Source organism: Oryx dammah, unplaced genomic scaffold, assembly GCF_014754425.2.
Source record: "Oryx dammah isolate SB20612 unplaced genomic scaffold, SCBI_Odam_1.1 HiC_scaffold_2, whole genome shotgun sequence".
NCBI lineage: Eukaryota > Metazoa > Chordata > Mammalia > Artiodactyla > Bovidae > Oryx > Oryx dammah.
The window spans coordinates 159,852,558-159,871,277 of NW_024070186.1; the positions used below are offsets into that span (position 1 = coordinate 159,852,558).

The following is an 18,720-nucleotide window of genomic DNA, read 5'->3' on the forward strand; positions in this document are numbered from 1 at the left end:
GATGTTCATGTGTAGAGTCTTCTCTTGTGTTGTTGGAAGAGGCTGTTTGCTATGACCAGTGCATTTCTTGGCAAAACTCTATTAGTCTTTGCCCTGCTTCATTCTGCATTCCAAGGCCAAATTTGCCCATTACTCCAAGTGTTTCTTGACTTACTACTTTTGCATTCCAGTCCCCTATAAGGAAAAGGACATCTTTTTTGGGTGTTAGTTCTAAAAGGTCTTGTAGGGCTTCATAGAACCATTCAACTTCAGCTTCTTCAGCATTACTGGTTGGGGCATAGACTTGGATTACTGTGATATTGAATGGTTTGCCTTGGAAACGAAGAGAGATCATTCTGTCGTTTTTCAGACTGCATCCAAGTACTGCATTTCGGACTCTTTTGTTGACCATGATGCCTACTCCATTTCTTCTAAGGGATTCCTGCCCACAGTAGTAGATTTAATGGTCATCTGAGTTAAATTCACCCATTCCAGTCCATTTTAGTTCGCTGATTCCTAGAATGTCAACGTTCACTCTTGCCATCTTGTTTGACCACTTCCAATTTGCCTTGATTCATGGACCTGACATTCCAGGTTCCTATGCAATATTGCTCTTTACAGCATCGGACCTTGCTTCTATCACCAGTCACATCCACAACTGAGTATTGTTTTTGCTTTGACTCCATCCCTTCATTCTTTCTGGAGTTATTTCTCCACTGATCTCCAGTAGCATATTGGGCACCTAATGACCTGGGGAGTTCCTCTTTCAGTATCCTATCATTTTGCCTTTTCATACTGTTCATGGGGTTCTCAAGGCAAGAATACTGAAGTGGTTTGCCATTCCCTTCTCCAGTGGACCACATTCTTGTCAGACCTCTCCACCATCACCCGCCCATCTTGGGTGGCCCCACGGGCATGGCTTAGTTTCACTGAGTTAGACAAGGCTGTGGTGCTAGTGTGATTAGATTGACTAGTTTTCTGGGATTATGGTTTCAGTGTGTCTGCCCTCTGATGACCTCTTGCAACACCTACCGTCCCACTTGGGTTCTCTTACCTTGGACATGGGGTATCTCTTCATGACTGCTCCAGCAAAGCACCGCCACTGCTCCTTACCTTGGACAAGGGGTATCTCCTCACTGCCGCCCCTCCTGACCTTGAACATGGAATAACTCCTCTAGGCCCTCCTGCGCCCGTGCAGCCACTGCTCCTTGGACGTGGGGTTGCTCTTCCCAGCCGCTGCCCCTGGCCTTGGACGTGTGGTAGCTCCTCTTGGCCGTTCCTGCGCCGTCGCAGCCTAGCACTCTCGGCCACTGCCCCTGACCTCAGACGTGGGGTAGCTCCTCTTGGCCGCACTATATGCCCTAGTCGCAGCCGTCCGCGCTATGTTATAAGGTATCACTTTTATCTAGAGTAACATTTTGTCTAATATTTTGTCTAATATTATTGTAACAATTCAAGTCTTCTGTGGTTTCTGTTTGCATGACATCTCTTTGCATCCTTCTTTCAATTCAATGTGTCTTTGAATCCAAAGTGTGTACCCAGTAGACAACGTATACTTTGATCATGTTTTTTAATCTAGTTTAATGATCTCTGACTTTTGGTTGAATTTTTAACTCACTCACTTTTTTTTATGGCTGTACTGGGAAGCACATGGCATCTTAGTTTCCTGACTAGGGATCAAACCCGTGCCACCTGCGTTGGAAGCACAGAGTTTTAACCAACTGACTGCCAGCAAAGTCCCCCCACTCACTTGTAATACTGATATCTACCATTTAACTTTCTGTTTTCTGTATCTTGTGCCTTTTTTGTCTTTCCTGCTCTTTTGCATTTATTCTGTATTTTCTAATGTAGCATTTTAACACCAGTAATTTTTACTATAGTTTTTGTTTTTTTTAGTGGTTGCTCTAGGATTAACTGATCATCGGCATCAGATTTATACTAGCTTAATTCCTGTTATATACAGAAATGCTTCTTCTATATGGTTTTATTTCCTCCCCATTTTAAGCATTATTATGTATTATCCATTTACATATTGTATCGTTACAAACTAAACAATACATTCTTATAATTATTACCTTACTGTCTGCCTTCATTTCCTTAGTCCCATAAAGCTTTACTCACACCTAGCTTCTTTGCTGTTATTGGCAACTATATTGCTACACAGATGTTACATTTTTATGTGCTATAGGCCCAACAATACATTCAGTTCAGTTCAGTCACTCAGTCGTGTCCGAATCTTTTCGACCCCATGAATCACAGCACGCCAGGCCTCCCTGTCCATCACCAACTCCCAGAGTTTACTCAAACTCATGTCCATCGAATGGGTGATGCCATCCAGCCATCTCATCCTGTGTCGTCCCCTTCTCCTCCTGCCCCGAATCCCTCCCAGCATCAGGGTCTTTCCCAATGAGTCAACTCTTTGCATGAGGTGGCCAAAGTATTGGAGTTTCAGCCTCAGCATCAGTCCTTCCAACGAACACCCAGGACTGATCTCCTTTAGGATGGACTGGTTGGATCTCCTTGCAGTCCAAGGGACTCTCGAGTCTTCTCCAACACCACAGTTCAAAAGCATCAATACTTTGGCGCTCAGCTTTCTTCACAGTCCAACTGTCACATCCATACATGACCACTGGAAAAACCATAGCCCTGACTAGATGGACCTTTGTTGGCAAAGTAATGTCTCTGCTTTTGAACAAGCTATCTAGGTTGGTCATAACTTTGCTCCAAGGAGTAAGTGTCTTTTAATTTCATGGCTGCAGTCACCATCTGCAGTGATTTTGGAGCCCAGAAAAATAAAGTATGACACTATTTCCACTGTTTCCCTTTCTATTTCCCATGAAGTGATGGGACCAGATGCCACGATCTTCGTTTTCTGAATGTTGAGCTTTAAGCCAACTTTTTCACTCTCCTCTTTCATCAAGAGGATTTTTAGTTCCTCTTCACTTTCTGCCATAAGGGTGGTGTTATCTGCATATCTGAGGTTATTGATATTTCTCCCAGCAATCCTGATTCCAGCTTGTGCTTCTTCCAGCCCAGCGTTTCTCATGATGTACTCTGCATAGAAGTTAAATAAGCAGGGTGACAATATACAGCCTTGATGTACTCCTTTTCCTATTTGCAACCAGTCTGTTGTTCCATGTCCAGTTCTGTTGCATATAGGTTTCTCAAGGGGCAGGTCAGGTGGCCTGGTATTCCCATCTCTTTCAGAATTTTCCACAGTTTATTGTGATCCACACAGTCAAAGGCTTTGGCATAGTCAATAAATTACCTACATATTATTTTATCTAATTGCTTTTAAAACTGTTAACAGCCTCTCAGGGTGCTCTCCCTGGGAACTTGACTTTGCACACTCTACATGTGGGGCACAGAAGGCATTTGCTGGGTGTGGGGAAGGGGTAGGGTCCTGAGAGTCACCTACCCAAACATCTTGGGGACTCCGTGGCCCAACCCTTGGGCAGGGGACAGGACCCTCTCACCTCTAGGACCTCACCTTTGCCCCTTTCTGTCCAACAGTCATTTAGCCTTTGAAGTTTTCTGGGCATGCAGGTGGGTCCCTCTGCATGATAACTGGGTAAACCCTGGCCAGACTTGCAAATGAGTAAGAGAATAATGCTGACAGCCAGTTTTGTCCCTTATTTTAAAGGGTACTGCTGCTGCTGCTGAGTCGCTTCAGTCGTGTCCAATTCTGTGCGACCCCATAGCCGGCAACCCATCAGACTCCTCTGTCCCTGGGATTCTCCAGGCAAGAACCCTGGAGTGGGTTGCCATGTCCTTCTCCAATGCATGAAAAGTGAAGAGTGAAAGTGAAGTCACTCAGTCGTGTCTGACTTTTCGCGACCCCATGGACTGCAGCCTACCAGGCTCCACCACCCATGGGATTTTCCAGGCAAGAGTACTGGAGTGGGGTGCCAAAGGGTACAGTAGGCTTGAAATACACAACATGGATAAAGGCCTGTTTTAATGTGGCTTTTAAGTGTTGGGGTTTCTTTTTCTATCTTTGACTATGACTCAAGACAACTGTATCATAAAACATCGTTCTTAGTATGCTTTGTACCACAACAAAGTTTAGAACCACGTATTTTAAATGTAACAACAAAGAGCAATGGGCAGAAAGGAAGAAACAAAACTATTATTTATAGATGGTATAATTTTTAATCACAAATTTTAACAGAACCAAGAAATTACTGAAAATTACATTCAGAGAAGTAGCTAGTTTTGCCAATATATAATTAAGAATAACTTTCCTATGCAAGAGCAACAACCAACTAGAGAAATACAATGGGAAAAAAAAAAACAACCTACTTTCAAAAACAAAATTTTGTTTTGTGTAGAATTTACCTGAAGAAAATTAGAAAAACAAGTACTCAGAATACTCTAATCAGTGGAAGGTAGGTTTCTGGATGGGAACAAAATGTGTAATTTTCCACCACTAGTGTACAGGATTTAGCCTATTTCAATCCAGATACCAAATTAAAACCTAAGGAAATCTAAGAGGAGTAAGACTGATGGAGAATCTGAAAATGACACACCACAGGATGGGTCCTGTGAAGGCACCACTGGCCTTGCCTCTGGCAGACAAGTCAGGAAAGTGTGGGTACCAGGAAGCCACAGAGAACAAATGTCCACTACAATGAGGACAGTGGAACCCTACCTCCTGAGGGGTAATGTGAGAGAGCCACTGGGGAGATAATTTCTAAAAGTAAACACTATGCTTGTGAGGTAGTGACCACCCATTGCCAAAGGTCTGATGGGAACTAAACAAATGGCAAGGTTCTTGACCAGCCACAGATCCAAGCCAACGTCTTCTTCCCCCTCTGCAGGTTCCTGGGGTTTCCTTCCTGGCAGGTTTTCCTGACTCAACAGAGGGACAAAATTCAGAAGTTTTTCCAGGAGTGGGGCTGGGTGGCCAGGCCTGAATGACCCAAACTTCTTCTGGCAAGGCAAAGGCATGAGAGAGCTGTTTGAGCAATTAACAGCTGGACAAAATACAGTAAGAACAGCAGACACTTTTAAATTACACTGTGAAGAGGATTTCTGTAAATGTCACTTTTCACCACAAACTGCAAGCTATTGAAATTGATCATTAGTTTTTAGATCACATACAAATGATGGAGTAAGTCTTTGACATTCAGTTGCTGTTTTCCTATATTCCAAAGTAAACAATCCGTTTCATCTCTCAAGGTTTCAGGGTATCATTAGATGGTGATATGAATGGCTGATAAAAGCTGTTGACTTATTACCAAGTGAGCAGTTTGGTTCTTTTAGGGGAACAGTTTCAGATAAGGATCTTTACATTATTTCTCAGGTGTGAAATCCTATGTGTGTGGGGGGGGAAATGGAATATTCTGATACTTTCAGTACACTTATCAGTCTTCACTTTAAGGTAACTGGCCCCCAGACTCACATTTCAAAGCCTTTTTAGGGAAAGGGATCTGTGAGCTGTACATTGTTGCGTAAGTTCACAAAAGAAAGCTCTTTAGTCCAAAAAGCCTGGTTGCTAACTGAGGTATAGCCCTTGAGGATGTTTTGTTTTCCCTGTGAATTTTCTAAAAACTTGAGATTTCAGCAAACTTGAATATTTATCCAATTTTGGCTATAATGAGGTTTTCTTGTCTGTAACTTTTCAGACAGCCTGGCAATTCAGAATTATTTATGGAATATTTCAGTCTGAGGTGGTATCATCAGACCTTTCCCTGACGTCACTTCTGTTTTCGGGTCTTACATGCTGAGTGGGTTTTTTCATGCCGGGTACAGTTTGACAGCCGACCAAATCTTCTCCCACACTTTTTACAACCATATGGCCTCTTGGCCTTGTGACTCTGCAAGTGAATCACAAACTCTTTGTTTTCTGGGAAGGTTTTCCCACATTCTGGACACTTAAGTATCTTTTCCCTTATATGGATTCCTTCATGGCGACTTCGATGAGAATTCTGACGGAAGTTTTTCCCACACTGAGAACATGAATAAGGCTTCTCTCCTGTATGGATTCTCTCATGCTTATTAAGGTTTGTTTTATGATTAAAGCTTTTCCCACAGTGACTGCAGTCATAGGGCTTTTCTCCAGTGTGAGTCCTCTGGTGGGAAATAAGGTAAGAACTCTCATTAAACTGTTTCCCACACAGCGGACAAGTATACCATCTTCTTGTTCTACGATTTCGGGTAAGTGCGATAACGTTAATATCCACGTATTTTGAGAGTTCTTCTAGAGGAGTATCATTTTCAATGGTAACTAAAAGATTTCTCATTTTCCTTTCCTTTGGAATAGATGTATTTAACCTTTCTTCTTTTTGGCAATCTGGAGACTGCTCAGGGACCATGGAACAATCTATTTCATCACAATCTGAAGACTCTTCTCTATGATCTTCATCCTCTACAGGTTCTGTCTGAAGCTCTTCACCCTCAGGATTATTGCCACTGACTGTGGAAACAGAGAGAAAATCTAATAATTTTTGAGGGATATGATATTATGCAGGAAAAACCAAGTTAGATTTCTCATGAGACCATAACCTTGAAAGTCAGAAATCTGACTGGCAGACATCTGCCATCAACACTTCCTCACCCTTACTGAGGATGGGATACATGACTGATACATCTTTGCTTACCTATAATGCAAGCACATAGTCCTCTTTTTTTTTTTTTTTAATGAAATGTGTGGAACTAGACTGAAAGATTTCCATGTTTGTTTTCTGAATAGGCACCAATTACTCAACAAGTTCATACTGATCTTATATTATGTGTAAATCACTGAGCTAATAAGGACCAGGGGGTGAAGGACATAAATATTAAAAGGTACTACTTGTAATCTTTAGGAGGCTAGTAAGTAAATGGTAAGATGAGTTACTTCCAGGTTTTCACTATATTATAGTATTAGCTAATATTATTACATCCAATATAGTGAAAAACTGCAAACAATTCAAATGACCACAACTAAAGGAGGCAAAGTATTTTCACACGGTGTATTATTTTTTTGGACATGAAAGGATTACTACAGCGAACTTTTCTGGCAATCCAGTGGTTAAGAATCTGTGCTTCCACTGAGTTTGATCCCTGGTCAGGGGACTAAAGATCCTGCATGCTGCACAGTGTAGCCAAAGAGAAAAAACGATCTACATTAAAAAAAAGACTACTACAATTGATAAAATGAAAACTATGGTAGAAGTCAATGGTTGTCATTTTTGGGGGGAGAATGGAAACTAGTGACCGAACAGGACCACAAGAGGGATATCTGGGGTGTTAGCTGATTTTAGACAAATATGTTCATTTTGTGGAAATCTGAGCTGTATACTTAGGACTTGTATTTCCCAAAAAAGTCTGTGTAAAATGACAGATTACAGCGCTTGCTCCGGCAGCACATATACTAAAATAGGAAAGATACAGAGAAGACAAGCATGGCCCCTGCGCAAGGATGACACGCAAATTTGTGAAGAGTTCCACACACACACACACACACACAAACCCCCACCAGATTACAAAGAGTAGGTAACAAAGCAAAAAAAAAAAGTATGCTATGAACAGGTGGAATGACAAGGGACTTTGTCTGACTCTGGGCAACTTAGTGAAATTAAAGGATGAAATCAACCACTTTAGATAATGTGACTGATCATAAAGCCAGAATCTGAATTTCTGCTGGATTTAGCATTTTCACACTAGTAGATTTTTTAAAAAAATACATTTCATTTAATGATTCCCTTAGGATAATGAAAATGTTGGGGCAAAGCACAGGACAATTTTTTTTTACTACAGCTCTTGAGATGAACTGACATACTGCTTTCCAAAGGAACTGTACAGATTTCAATATAACCATCAACATGTGGCTAGGTATCAATTTTAACTAATCTTGCTGGTAGTAGATATAATTTTCAAATATTTAATAGGTATAAAATGGTTTCTCATTGTAGCTTTATTTTACACTTTGATTACTGCAAACGAATAATTTATCTATGGCTGACACTTTTATAAATTTAAATAAATTTTATAGGACTTCCCTGGTGATCCAGGGATTGAGAATCTACCTACCAATGCAGGGGACATGGGTTCAATCCCTAGTCCAGGAAGATCTCACATGCCAAGGAGCAACCAAGCCTGTGCACCACAACTACTGAGCCCAAGCACCCTACAGCCCATGCTCTGCAACAAGAGAAGACACTGCATTGGGAAGCCCGAGCACTGCAACCAGAGAAAGCTTGCCTGCAGCAACAAAGACCCAGTGAACCCAAAAATAAAATAAATAAAAATACATAAATTGTATATATTATAAATCTTAATCTCTTTATTACTGATATTCTTTTTATTTAAAGTCTTTCTCTATAATAACCCCACAACTTAAAAGCAGAAAATGAGTCTTTTAAAATCCAATAAATTTCTATTGTTTTCTGGCCATTCTTTTATGACTTATTTTTATTTAACTCTGATACTTTTGAAGTTTAGTATCACACTGTTTGTTGTTCGTAACGTGTCTAATATTGGTAGTTAGTCAGAACATTCACTTCTTTCACCAATTTGACAGAGTACATTTACAGTATAAGTCTGGAGGGCACTGATATCTTTGCATGATTTTTGTTTTCCTATTTAGACCTGTTTCTCTCCAATATTCAAAAACTCTCTTCTATTTACCATATAAAACATCTATTTTACTCCTATTTTATAGTCATTCTGAAGGAGAGCTCTCATTATTTTGTGTTTAAGAATGCTACTGATATTTATTTATTCCTACTGATCTACTGTAAAACTATTAAATATCATGTTTTAATTGATCCTTTAAAATTTTCTAAATATAAATCATATTTTGATTCCTCCTCTTTTCCAATATTCATTCTCCCTAACCCCTTTTTCTTATATTAGGTTAAATTAAAGAACTAAATATCTGTTTTGAGAATAATTAACTGAAACTCAACTGCATTTTACATTCCTTTATTGCACTAACGAAGGCGATGGCACCCCACTCCAGTACTCTTGCCTGGAAAATCCCATGGACGGAGGAGCCTGGTAGGCTGCAGTCCATGGGGTCGCTAGGAGTCGGACATGACTGAGTGACTTCACTTTCACTTTTCACTTTCATGCATTGGAGAAGGAAATGGCAACCCACTCCAGTGTTCTTGCCTAGAGAATCCCAGGGACGGGGGAGCCTGGTGGGTTGCCGTCTATGGGGTCGCATAGAGTTGGACACGACTGAAGTGACTTAGCAGCAGCATTGCACTAACTTTAAAAATAGAGAAGAATTTTAGTAGCTGATATATTTATATGGCTCTAAATCAAAATACAAAAATTACACTGAAAAGCCTTACTCTAATCCCTGTCTTATTCCAATCCCAAAGAAAGAAAGGCAATGCCAAAGAATGTTCAACCCTACAGTTGCATTCATCTCACATGCTACCAAAGTAATGCTCAAAATTCTCTAAGCTAGGCTTCAACAGTATGTGAACCGAGAATTTCCAGATGTTCAAGCTGGATTTAGAAAAAGCAGAGGAACTAGAGATCAAATTGCCAACATCTGGTGGATCATAGAAAACCCAAGAGAATTCCAGAAAAACATCTACTTCTGCTTCACTGACTATGCTGAAGCCTTTGACTGTGTGGCTAACAACAAACTGTGGAAAATTCTTAAAAGAGATGGGAATACCAGACCATCTTACCTGCCTCCTGAGAAATCTGTATGCAGGTCAAGAAGCAACAGTTAGAACCAGACATGGAACAACAGATTGGTTCCAAATTGGGAAAGGAGTATGTCGAGGCTGTATATTGTCACCCTGCTTATTTAACTTGTATGCAGAGTACATCATGTGGAATGCTGGTCTGGATGAAGCACAAGCTGGAATCAAGATGGCCAGGAGAAGTATCAATAACCTCAGATATGCAGATGACACCACCCTTATGGCAGAAAGTGAAGAGGAACTAAAAAGCCTCTTGATGAAAGTGAAAGAGGAGAGTGAAAAAGTTGGCTTAAAGCTCAACATTCAGAAAATGAAGATCATAGCATCCGGGCCCATCACTTCATGGCAGATAGATGGGGAAAAAATGATGGACTTCATTTTCTTGGGCCCCAAAATCACTGCAGATGATGACTGTGGCCATGAAATTAAAAGATGCCTGCTCCTTGGAAGAAAAGCTATGACCAACCTAGACAGCATATTAAAAAGCAGAGACGTTGCTTTGTCGACAAAGGGACGTCCATCTAGTCAAAGCTATGGTTTTTCCAGTAGTCATGTATGTACCTACAATTTACTGTACTTTATCTGTTTAAATATTTATTTGTCATAAAAAGTTTAAAAATTTTTATGTATTTACCTTATTGATCTTATAAGACTTCTGGATTTTTGAGTCTTTATTAGAAAAGTCATCCTATCCCATGGTTATAAAGGAATTCACCCACATGCTCTAATTGTTTTTTAAAAAAACATTTAAAATCTTTGACCCACCTGGAGTTCTTCTTGGTTTGCAAAGTAAGATATGATTCACCAAGAGGCTAAGTTTTCATTGGACCTTTTATCAAAAAGTCCCTCTTTACCTTGCTGACTGGGGATTCCAACTTTATCACAAACTAAATCCCCATGTGTATTTGAAGCTATTTCTGTACTTCTTAGTCCATCCCATTGGTCTAGCTACTCACATGCCAAAACTATATATTGTTTTCATGGCAGGTTTTAGAGGCTGCTTTACTAAGAGTCGGACTGATCAACTTCACTTTCACTTTTCAATTTCCTGCATTGGAGAAGGAAATGGCAACCCACTCCAGTGTTCTTGCCTTAAGAATCCCGGGGACAGGGGAGCCTGGTGGGCTTCCGTCTATGGGGTTGCACAGAGTCGGACACGACTGAAGCGACTTAGCAGCAGCAGCAGCAAACACCTGGTAGCCTATAACTCTCCTGCCCCACTGCTCTTCTTTCCAATTTTCCTGGTTACTTGCAGTTATTTTTCCACTTGAATTTGAAATCACACTGTCCAGTTCCAGGGAGGAAAATCCTATTGGTTTTAGTAAAGGGACTACATTGAATTCATAAATTAACTTGGGGAGAACTGACCTCATGATATTTCTTTCCATTCATTCAAATTTACTTTTATGTCCTTTAGAAGTGTTTTATTTTCCTCATCATTTTTGTACATTTCTTAAGTTTATTTCTAGATGCTTAATCTTTTTTTGTTCCTAATGCATATCTTCTAAATCACTGGTCTCCAACCTTTCTGGAACCAGGGACTGGCTTCATAGGAAGATAATTTTCCATGGACCCTTTGGGTAGGAGGGTGGGTTTCAGGATGATTCAACCACATTACACTTATTGTGCACTTTACATCAGCCCCATCTCAGATTACCAGGCATTAGATCTTGGAGGTTGGGGACCCCTGTTCTAAATGACTGTATTTCCATAAATGATTTCTGTGTAAAAATTTTACATCTCATTGCCTTACTGAATACACCTATTATACATAATAAGTTTTCAGACATTCTCTAGAATTTTCCAGCTACACATTTATATCATATGTAAATAGATGTAGTTTTATCTTTCTCTTAAATTCTTATAAGTTTAGTTTCTTTCTCATTTAACTGTACTAGCTAACACCTGAAAAGAAAGTGAAAAGTGTCAGTTGTTCAGTCGTGTCCGACTCTTTGCAACCCCGTAGACGATAGCCTGCTAGGTTCCTCTGTCCATGGGATTCTCCAGGCAAGAATACTAGAGTGGGTAGCCATTCCCTTCTCCAGGGGATCTTCCCAACCCAGGGATTGAACCCAGGACTCTTGCATTGCAGGCAGACTCTTTACCGTCTGAGCCACCAGGGAGGCCACTCAAAACACAATGTTAAATAGTAGTAGTGATAGTGGCCTTCGTTGTTGTATCCTAATTCTAGTGAGAATGCCTCTCAGTGATTCCCTTTAAAGATGATAATGGTGGGACTTCCCTGGTGGTTTAGTGGCTAAGACTTTGTCCTCCCAATACAGAGGGCCCAGATTCAATCCTTGCCAGGGAACTAGATACCACATGCAGCAACTAAGAGTTCACATGTTGCAAGTAAGACTCGATGCAGCCAAATAAATAAATATTAAAAAAAAAACACCCTGCTCTACTACTTACTGCTGTGTGACCCTCAACAAATTTAACTTTTCTCTACTTCAGTTCCATCATCTATAACATAATAATGATTCCTATACCCCACAGTGCTATCATGAGAATTACATGAGATAATAAATGCATGTAAAGTACTTAGAATAGTGTCTAGCACATACTGGCATACATGTGCTTAAGAAATGCTAAATAATATTTCCATCAAAAATGGGATATATTTTCTCTTACACTACTAGGCTTCACAGCTATTGAATACCAATGACAAAATAAGACTTAAAAAAGAATTAGTCAAGTGTCCAATGAAAATAGTGATGTAACATGTATCTTGTTGAGAATACCACTGGATGCAGAAAGTGGATTCAGAAACAGTATGCGTGCATTTTCTGTTTAAATGTATGATGTTAGCACATCAGCTGCAGGTTTTGATTACCAAGAGAGATGCCCTCCACCCTCGCTGCCCCAAAGATACAGGAAAAATGGCCACTCAGCTGGAGAAGGCTCTGCCACATAGAATAAAACAAAAATATGCATGTGAACATGTACTTAGCTGGTGTGACCATTGTCTCAAAAAAAATTTGACATGAAACAGAATCATGCTTTTCCCACAGCCTTCAATCTAAACTTACAAAGGACTTGATTTCTTACCCAGTAACATCATCTCCCCAATGCTGTCTTCTTCCATCTCTGAGGTGGGCTGCTGAGCAGGATCCAGGCTTACACATTCTTCTTGGGAGTGAAATACATTCAAATCCTCAAAGACCAGCAGTTTCTGAAAGAACAACAGGCCCTCTTCCTCTTAGCAACAGAGGTTCCTTGACAGCCTTGCTGTTAAGAAAGACTGAGACCCAAAGACTGGGGAAGGGATGGTGAAGGGATCTACAAGTCTCACGCAGACCAGAAAGCCAGGCTCAGAGAGAAGCCAGAGGAAAAGCAGAACACAACTGTCTAAGAAGGCAGTGAAGAATGAGGCCAGTCTTCCTGCTGACTCCCTAGAGTGTGTTTTTATATGTGGGAGGGCTGCGAGAGCAGAGAGGGCGATGTACCCAAACAATGAACAGGGAAACTGAACCCACCTCAGATTCAGATTTCAGACACAGAGATACTGTCTCCTGTTTCTGTTGGATTCCTTCTCTAGGTAAAAGCTTCACTAAGGGACGAGGTTGCACTGGGGAAAGAGGAAAGCTGCAGTTAAAAGAAAGTCAGTGACTCTAATAGAAAGATTCTACCCACATTTTGAAGCCAGATCATTCCTTCGGTAGGTAACTCATAGCTTTTTCTGCTCCTATGAGCCCAGTCAAAGGTCAGGCCTCAAACCACAGGGTCTTGAACCTACATGGCGTCTTTTCATTAAAAAAAAAGGTGACTCCCCTAAGCACCTTTTAAAATTTCCATTACCACTAAGGGGAAGGTTGGGGTAGTCTGAAGATGTCCACAGCAAGCACAAAAGTTTACAAGATTCCACATAAGCTGAAGTCAATTCAATAATTCATAGACATTTCTTTATCCTAAAAACATACTCCCCAGGCTTCCCTGGCAGTTCAGTGTATAACACTCCACCTTTCTAATGCAGGGGGTGCAGATTTGATCCCTCGTTGGGGAACTAAGATCCCACATGCTGCACGTCATGGCAAAAGAAAAAAAAGATTCCCCCTCCCGAATGTGTGAGTAAAATTGACACTACAAAAAAAGTTAGTCTATTCTATGGCTTTACACACACTTAGCAAATCACTCAAACCCAGCTTGAGGAAAAAAAAATACTCCCTCTTCCTGGCATGTTGACTTATCAGAATCAACTCCTTTTTTCAAAACCCACCTTCCTTACTTGAATTCCCTATTACTATAGAAGCCTAGCTCAATCCCCAGTACCACCCTCTTTCTTCTAGTGAAACAGTATGTGTTTCTTACCTCTATTCTGAAGGTTTGAGCTCACATCCTTGACAATAACCAAGGTCTCCTTGATTTTCTGACTGGGTTGGACTAAGCTTGGCTTGGGCAAGAAGGTGAGGAAGTGCTCCAGAACCAGTTGGTGGATGGTCTTGGGTCCACTAGTAGCATCTCGGAGTAGGTCTTGGCCCAGCTTGGAGTTGGGAGGGACTCTCAGTATAAAGGACCGTTTTGGCTTGGTGGGCATAGGGACCACTTTTGCAGCCATCGTCCCTTGAAATCACACACCACACTTGTTTCTGCAGAGCTTCAAGAGCCACCTCTTACTGGAGAAAACCTATCAGTCAGCTGTAGATGAGAGAAACCATGGGTCAGGCTGAGCATGCCTCTACTCCAATGTTTCTTGGGCAGTGAGGCCACGTGAAATCTAAATCAGTAAGGAAAGATAAGCTGGGGTAGGGAACTCACGACTGAAAGGAAGACCCCTGCACCTGATACTCTCAGCAAGACCTGAAAGGAATATCCTGAGAATGGAAGATGTCCAAACCTCAAGGGCCAAAGAGAAGGGAGCAAAGACAACCGGCAGAAGACCAAGGGTCTTCCTCACGATAATGTGAAGCTCAAACTCCAAACTCCAGGAAAAATGGTTTCACTCACGCTGGGGGGAAAAAAAAAGGCAACGGGCCAAAAGACAGGAAATCCGAGGTTCAATAACGAGGGCATCTGGTTAGAGGTCAGCTTGGCAACTGAACCTGGCCTCACCGTAGCCCTTGGACCGCATGTCCCTAGGATATCATTCAGGGGGCGGTTGGCCCAAGGAGCAACCGCAAGGCAGCATGAGGGGTCTACATGTGGCCAGCCGACCCTTTTCCGCCCTCAAAGTCTTGTAAGAGGAACAGGGGGCATCCCGGTAGGGCCCACCGGTCCAGGCCCACTCTGCAGCCTCTCCCACTGGCCAAGGAGCATCTTCACCGCAAAGCTCAGCTGGCGGCATTGCCTGGGGTGCGCTCCAGTAATGGCCCCTGTTTCGCTCCCTAGAGGCCGCCTCAGTCTGGTTCCCGCCCTCCCGGAGCCCCTCACCTTTTGGGGTTCTGCTGTGCCTGGGCGCACGCTGGGGACAACCCCGGACCCAGACTCAGGGATAGACTGGGAAACTAGGCGCGAGAGGCCCAGCCCAACCCTCGCCCTTCGGGGTGTCCTCACTGGCAGCCAGCTATTATTTGTGTGAGCTGCGGTTAGTTGGTGAGGACGACCGGGACGCGGTGTCTTCTGGGAGACCGGGTGTCTAGGCGGCCGTGATGTCACGCCCGGTGCCTCGTTTCCGGTGCGGAAGCCTGGTCTCCTCGCTTGGAGCGGGCAGTCTGCGCTTCAGAAGGCGAGGCTCGAGGCCGACCAGCAGGACTTTCAGGACCGCGGGGAGGCCAGGTTGGCAGCATCCGCTCTCTCTGAGGCTGTACCTGGGAGACGGAAAACTAAAGGCTAGCTCCAGCCCGCCAAACCTGGTTGGCACCACTCCAAGTACAGAAGAGCTAAATACAGGGGCTGCTGGGAAATGTAGTTCGGCGCCACACAGCCAATGGGAGATCGTCAGGCTCAGCGGTTGGGGCCGAGCAGGATCTGGGCTCGACCGGAAGCGGGCTGGCGGGAGGACCGGAAGGTCTGTGCGAGGCAGCCGCAGTTTCCGCCGCAGCACCTGGGGTCTATCAAAAAAGTGAGGTGGCGGTGAGTTGGTGGTGGGTTTTGGCCTCTATCGGGTCTAGGGTTCTGTTACAGCCGTCTCTTTCGGTAGGGCCGCCCGTTGGTCAGAGCCGGGCGACGCTCCCCTCCCCTGTATGCCAATTCCTACACTGCGGTCTGGACCGGCCATCTTACTTTCTGAGGAATCCTAATTGTCCATTCCGCTTCCGTTCTCCGTTTATCTTTTCTTTCTGCCTTGTTCACGTACTCGGTTCATTCGCCAGGGAGATATTGGTCAAGATTTTGGGCTACACAAGAGCAGAGATTGCCTTATTTCTCTGTGTAAAGTCATTGTCAGTCAGGATGACTAAAGTGAAAATATAAACGAGTCTCTTTTCTTAACGGAAACTGGGTGATTCAGCCATGGTCTAAAATGTGTTTTGAAGAGACTATTGTCAAAACTGTGTGGCAAAAAAATCACAAACAAAAACTGTATAGCAGTAAGTTAAAGAATACCTGTCTTTCCAGACATCAAAATTACCAAACAAAAACAAAAACCTTCTTTAGTCAAAGCTGTATAGTTTGAACTACGAGTGAATAAATAGAACAATAAATGCTAAAATTGATCTGAATATATGTGTCGACCTGTATGAAAGGGTGGCTTTTAAGCTTGGTACTAGCAAAAGTTGTGTGTTCTTCCTGCAAAAAAGGAAGACTCCTGTCTTTACATACCCCCAAATTGGGATTTAATAGACAATGAAAGAATATTTACGAGAACGCTGTTTAATATTGAGGCAGAGTAGGAAACTGAGGTGCCTTAAAGTAGAATATAAACTTGTGAGAATGTATTTAAAAAAGAAACTTTAGAAAATAATATCGATAAAGTCAAACAAGCAGTAGACTGGAATGTAATTGTGCAAGATAAGTCAAATAAAGAATAAGGCATTCCCAGCATACAGAGCTCCTGGCAACTGACCAAAGACTGAGGCAAAGGCCATGGAACCATTCCATACAGGAGGAAAGCTAAATGATATTGACATTTGAAAAGATGTTTAGTGGGAATTCCCTGGCAGTCCATTGGTTTGATTCCTGGTCGGGGAACTAAGACATTGCATGCATGACAGCGTGGTGAAAAAAAGAAAGAAAGAAAAGATTTGGCAGTCTTTCAAAACATCAGCATAGAATTATTACCAGTTCAGTTGCTCAGTCATTTCCGACTGTGCAACCCCATGGACTGCAGCACAGCCGGGCCTCCCTGTCCATCATCAACTCCCAGAGCTTGCTCAAACTCATGTCCATCCAGTCAGTAGTGTCATCCAACCATCTTATCCTCTGTTATCCCCTTCTGCCCTCAGTCTTTCCCAGCATCAGGGTCTCTTTCATGACTCAGTTTTTTTTTTTATCAGGTGACCAAATTATTGGAGATTCATCTTCAGCATCAGTCCTTCCAATGAATATTCAGGGCTGATTTCCTTTAGGATTGACTGGTTTGATCTCCTTGCAGTCCAAGGGACTCTCAAGAGTTTTCTCCAACACAGTAGTTCAAAAGCATCAAGAATTACTATAGGATCAAATAATTTAATTCCTAGGTATAAACCCAAGAGAAATGAAAACCTATACACAAATAGCATTGTTCATACTGGCTGAAAAGTAGAAACAACCCACTTGTCTGCGGAACAGATTAAGAAGGTGTATATCCATGTGCTGCTACGTTGCTTCAGTCGTGTTTGACTCTGTGCGACCCCATAGACGGCAGCCCACCAGGCTCCTCTGTCCCTGGGATTCTCTAGGCAAGAACACTGGAGTGGGTTGCCATTTCTTTCTCCAGTGCATGAAAGTGAAAAGTGAAAGTGAAGTCGCTCAGTTGTGTCTGATTCAGCGACCCCATGGACTGCAGCCTACCAGGCTCCTCCATCCATAGCATTCTCCAGGCAAGAGTACTGGAGTGGGGTGCCATTGCCTTCTCCATATAATGAGTTATTTAACAGTAAAAAAGGAACAAAACAGTGATACATGCTGCAACATGGATGAACTTTTGACACACTGTGCTGAGCCAAAGAAACCAGTCACACAACACCATATATTTGTAATTCTTTTGTGAAATGTCCAGAACAGGCAAATCTGTAGAGATAAAAAATAGATTAGTGGTAGTCAGGGCCTGAGGGCAGAGGGTAAAGACCAGTGACTGCTAATGGGTGCAAGGCTTGTTTTGGGGATGATGAAAATGTTGTGGAATTAGTGTTGATCCACACATTGTGGATATACTAAAACCCATTAGTTGTGTATTTTAAAGGGTGCATTTTATGGGATGTGAATTATATCTCACTTTTAAAAAACCACCTGACAGGGAAAATTACATCCTACAAATACAAATATTTAATATTTAAAATATTTATGTAAGTTCAGGTCAGTCGCTCAGTCATGTCCGAATCTTTGCAACCCCATGAATCACAGCACACCAGGCCTCCCTGTCCATCACCAACTCCCGGAGTTCACTCAGACTCACGTCCATAGAGTCAGTGATGCCATCCAGCCATCTCATCCTCTGTCGTCCCCTTCTCCTCCTGCCCCCAATCCCTCCCAGCATCAGAGTCTTTTCCAATGAGTCAACTCTTCACATGAGGTGTCCAAAGTACTGGAGCTTCAGCTTTAGCATCATTCCTTCCAAAGAAATCCCAGGGTTGATTTCCTTCAGAATGGATTGGTTGGATCTCCTTGCAGTCCAAGGGACTCTCAAGAGTCTTCTCCAACACCACAGTTCAAAGGCATCAATTCGGTGCTCAGCCTTCTTCACAGTCCACCTCTCACATCCATACATGACCACAGGAAAAACCATAGCCTTGACTAGACGGACCTTAGTCGGCAAAGTAATGTCTCTGCTTTTGAATATACTATCTAGGTTGGTCATAACTTTTCTTCCAAGGAGTAAGCGTCTTTTAACTTCATGGCTGCAGTCACCATCTGCAGTGATTTTGGAGCCCAGAAACATAAAGTCTGACACTGTTTCCACTGTTTCCCCATCTACTTCCCATGAAGTGATGGGACCGGATGCCATGATCTTCGTTTTCTGAATTTTGAGCTTTAGGCCAACTTTTTCACTCTCCACTTTCACTTTCATCAAGAG

At 42.4% G+C, this 18,720-nt stretch overlaps 1 protein-coding gene and 1 non-coding gene across 2 annotated transcripts; one reads left to right on the forward strand and one right to left on the reverse strand.

Moving 5' to 3' along the window:
* Positions 1-4,106: 4,106 nt before the first annotated feature.
* On the reverse strand, positions 4,107-16,713 carry ZNF200 (zinc finger protein 200). The gene is made up of 5 exons (XM_040255292.1): positions 15,000-16,713; positions 13,941-14,267; positions 13,109-13,200; positions 12,681-12,804; positions 4,107-6,397 (listed from the first exon to the last, which is right to left on the reverse strand). Exons 2-5 carry the CDS (start codon positions 14,185-14,187, stop codon positions 5,679-5,681), a joined length of 1,182 nt encoding a protein of 393 aa, XP_040111226.1. The 5' UTR covers positions 14,188-14,267; positions 15,000-16,713; the 3' UTR covers positions 4,107-5,678.
* Positions 7,313-7,419, forward strand: LOC120859474. The gene has a single exon (XR_005720093.1). It is a non-coding gene; the product is annotated as a U6 spliceosomal RNA (small nuclear RNA).
* Positions 16,714-18,720: the final 2,007 nt, after the last annotated feature.